This window comes from Sapajus apella, unplaced genomic scaffold (assembly GCF_009761245.1).
Source record: "Sapajus apella isolate SASKATOON/1434 unplaced genomic scaffold, GSC_monkey_1.0 scaffold199, whole genome shotgun sequence".
NCBI lineage: Eukaryota > Metazoa > Chordata > Mammalia > Primates > Cebidae > Sapajus > Sapajus apella.
The window spans coordinates 395,828-398,742 of record NW_022437139.1 but is presented as its reverse complement, the minus strand read 5'-3'; the positions used below and the strand labels follow the sequence as shown (position 1 = coordinate 398,742).

General features: G+C 37.2%; 2 protein-coding genes across 2 annotated transcripts in view; both read right to left on the bottom strand.

Moving 5' to 3' along the window:
• The window catches only part of LOC116543866 (zinc finger protein 429-like), a 785,602-nt gene that overhangs the window by 551,429 nt on the left and 231,258 nt on the right, over window positions 1-2,915 (bottom strand). The window lies entirely within an intron of this gene.
• Window positions 21-2,915, bottom strand: part of LOC116543867 (zinc finger protein 708) — a 29,006-nt gene continuing 26,111 nt past the window's right edge. The window contains exon 4 of the mRNA XM_032269814.1: window positions 21-1,846. Coding sequence (XP_032125705.1) covers window positions 366-1,846 — 1,481 coding nt within the window. The 3' untranslated portion in view covers window positions 21-365. The remainder of the gene's footprint in view (window positions 1,847-2,915) is intronic.

Genomic DNA, 2,915 nt, shown 5'->3' with positions numbered 1-2,915 from the left:
AAAAAAAAAAAAAAAAAAAAAAAGGTTTTGTCACATTTTTTACATTTTTAAAGTTTCTTACCAGTACGATTTCTTTCATGTTTAGAAAAGTCTGAGGTGTTATCAAAATTACTGATGTCTTCCAGGTTTGTAGCTTCTCTCCAGTATAAATTTTCTTATGTTTAGTAAGATTTGAGGATCAGTTAAATGCTTCCACATTCTTTACATTTGCTGGTTTCTCTCTAGTATGAATTATGTTATGTTCAGTAAGGATTAAGAGCTGGTTAAAGGCTTTGCCACATTTATCACATTTATAGGGGTTCCTTCCAGTATGAATTATCCTGTGTTTTAATAAAAGGGGAAAATACATTAAATGCTTTGACACATTATTTACATTTGTAGGGGTTCTCTTTGGTATGAATTCTCTTATGTTTAGTAAGGTTTGGGGACTGGTTAAAGGCTTTGCCACATTCTTCACATTTGTAGGGTTTCTCGCCAGTGTGAATTATCTTATGTTTCATAAGAGTTGAGGACTGGTTAAAGGCTTTGCCACATTCTTTACATTTGAAGGGTCTCTCCCCAGTATGAATCATCTTATGTGTAGTAAGGTGTGAGGACAGAATAAAGTCTTTACCACATTCTTCACATTTATAGGGTTTCTCTCCAGTATGAATTTTTTTATGATTAGTAAAATTTGAGGAGTAGTTAAAAGTTTTGCCACATTCTTCACATTTGTAGGGTTTCTCTTCAGTATGAATTACCTTATGTTTAGTAAGGATTGAGAATATACTAAAGGCTTTACCACATTCTTCACATTTGTAGGGTTTCTTTCCAGTATGAATTACCTTATGGTAAGTAAGAGTTGAGGACTTGGTAAAGGCTTTACCACATTCTTCACATTTGTAGGGTTTCTCTCCAGTATGAATTACCTTATGATTAGTAAGGTGTGAGGACCGGTTAAAAGCTCTGCCACATTCTTCACATTTATAGGGTTTCTCTTCAGTATGAATTATCTTATGTTTACTAAGGGTTGAGAATACACTAAAGGCTTTGCCACATTCTTCACATTTGTAGGGTTTCTCTCCAGTGTGAATTCTCTTATGTGTAGTAAGGTGTGAAGATAGGGTAAAGGCTTTGCCACATTCTTCACATTTGTAGGGTTTTTCCCCAGTATGAATTTTCTTATGATTAGTAAGGTTTGAGGACTGTTTAAAAGCTTTGCCACATTCTTTACATTTGTAGGGTTTCTCTCCAGTATGAATTATCTTATGTTTAGAAAGGTTTGAGGACCGGTTAAAAGCTTTGCCACATTCTTCACATTTGTAGAGTTTCTCTCCAGTATGAATTATCTTATGTCTGGTAAGAGTTGAGGACTGGTTAAAAGCTTTGCCACATTCATCACATTTGTAGGGCTTCTCTCCAGTATGAATTATCTTATGATTAGTAAGGGTTGAGGACTTTTTAAAAGCTTTGCCACATTCTTCACATTTGTAGGGTTTCTCTCCAGCGTGATTCATCTCATGTTGTGTTAGTTGTGAAAGCATACAAAATGATTTGCCACATTTTTTACATCTGAAGTGATTTTTTCCAGTACGTCTCATCTTACATCTCTTTGAATTTGAATATTTATGAAAGACTTGCACACATTTCTCATAATAAGCTATTTTGCTCTGGGCAGCTGTCACACCCTGGTTAAGTCCATTATGACCTCCTTCGTGCACCTTACACTCATCCACAGTTTTACAGCTTTTCCTTAATTGTAAATTCTGATGGCCACATTTTCCATATCTTGTCAGAATTACTTGCTGGAAAGAATTTTTTATCTCTTGCTCAGGCCAAAGGTCTTTAGCAAAATCAGAACATATAACTGAAAGAAATAAAAATAACAAATTATTCCACTTACTAGGCTCAGATATATATCATTTACAAATCTAACTTATATAAACTATAAATCTAACTTATATGAACTACAAAATACCTCAGATCCTAATATAACAAAAACATTCTGACCAGAATACATTTGTAAAAAATTTACAAATGAGTTAAGTGTCTGCAGTGCCCCAGGTGAGGACAATGCAAAGAGCCACATACAAGAATAAAGAAAAGTCTGTTACATTTACCCGGCACAGCTCTTTCTGCTGCCCAATATAACACGGTCTTCACATGTAAATTGCCAAATCCTAATTTCCTTTTTAAAAGACTAAAAAAAATAGTGTCACATACATCTTTATTTCTGTCTCTTAGGTACCTTTTCAGACACTGGCTTCTGTCTCCCATGACATAAAGTGCTAAAAGAAATGGTGGTATACTTTGGAATGACAGTTTGAGTTTGCTGAGATCAAAGCTGAGTGATACAGCAGCAGAGAGACTGCAGCACCACAGACAGAGAACAGATGTGGCAAGTGATTACTATTTAGAAGAAACACTAACATAATTCTTCAATTTAAAAAGCCCACAAAATTTCAGACAAGACACATTCTAAGAATACATTTGAACCAGGCGCGGTGGCTCACACCTGTAATCCTAACACTAACACTTTGGGAGGCCAAGGTGGGTGGATCACCTGAGATCAAGAGTTCAAGACCAGCCTGGCCATCATGGTGAAACCCCATCTTTAAAAAAAAAAAAAAAACCGGCTGGGAGCGGTGGCTCAAGCCTGTAATCCCAGCACTTTGGGAGGCCGAGACAGGTGGATCACGAGGTCAAGAGATCGAGACCATCCTGGTCAACGTGCTGAAACCCCGTCTCAACTAAAAATACAAAAAAAATTAGCTGGGCATGGTGGCGCGTGCCTGTAGTCCCAGCTACTCAGGAGGCTGAGGCAGGAGAATTGCCTGAACCCTAGAGGCGGAGGTTGCGGTGAGCCGAGATCGCGCCATTGCCCTCCAACCTGGGTAACAAGAGTGAATCTCTGTCTCAGAAAAAAAAAAAAAAAA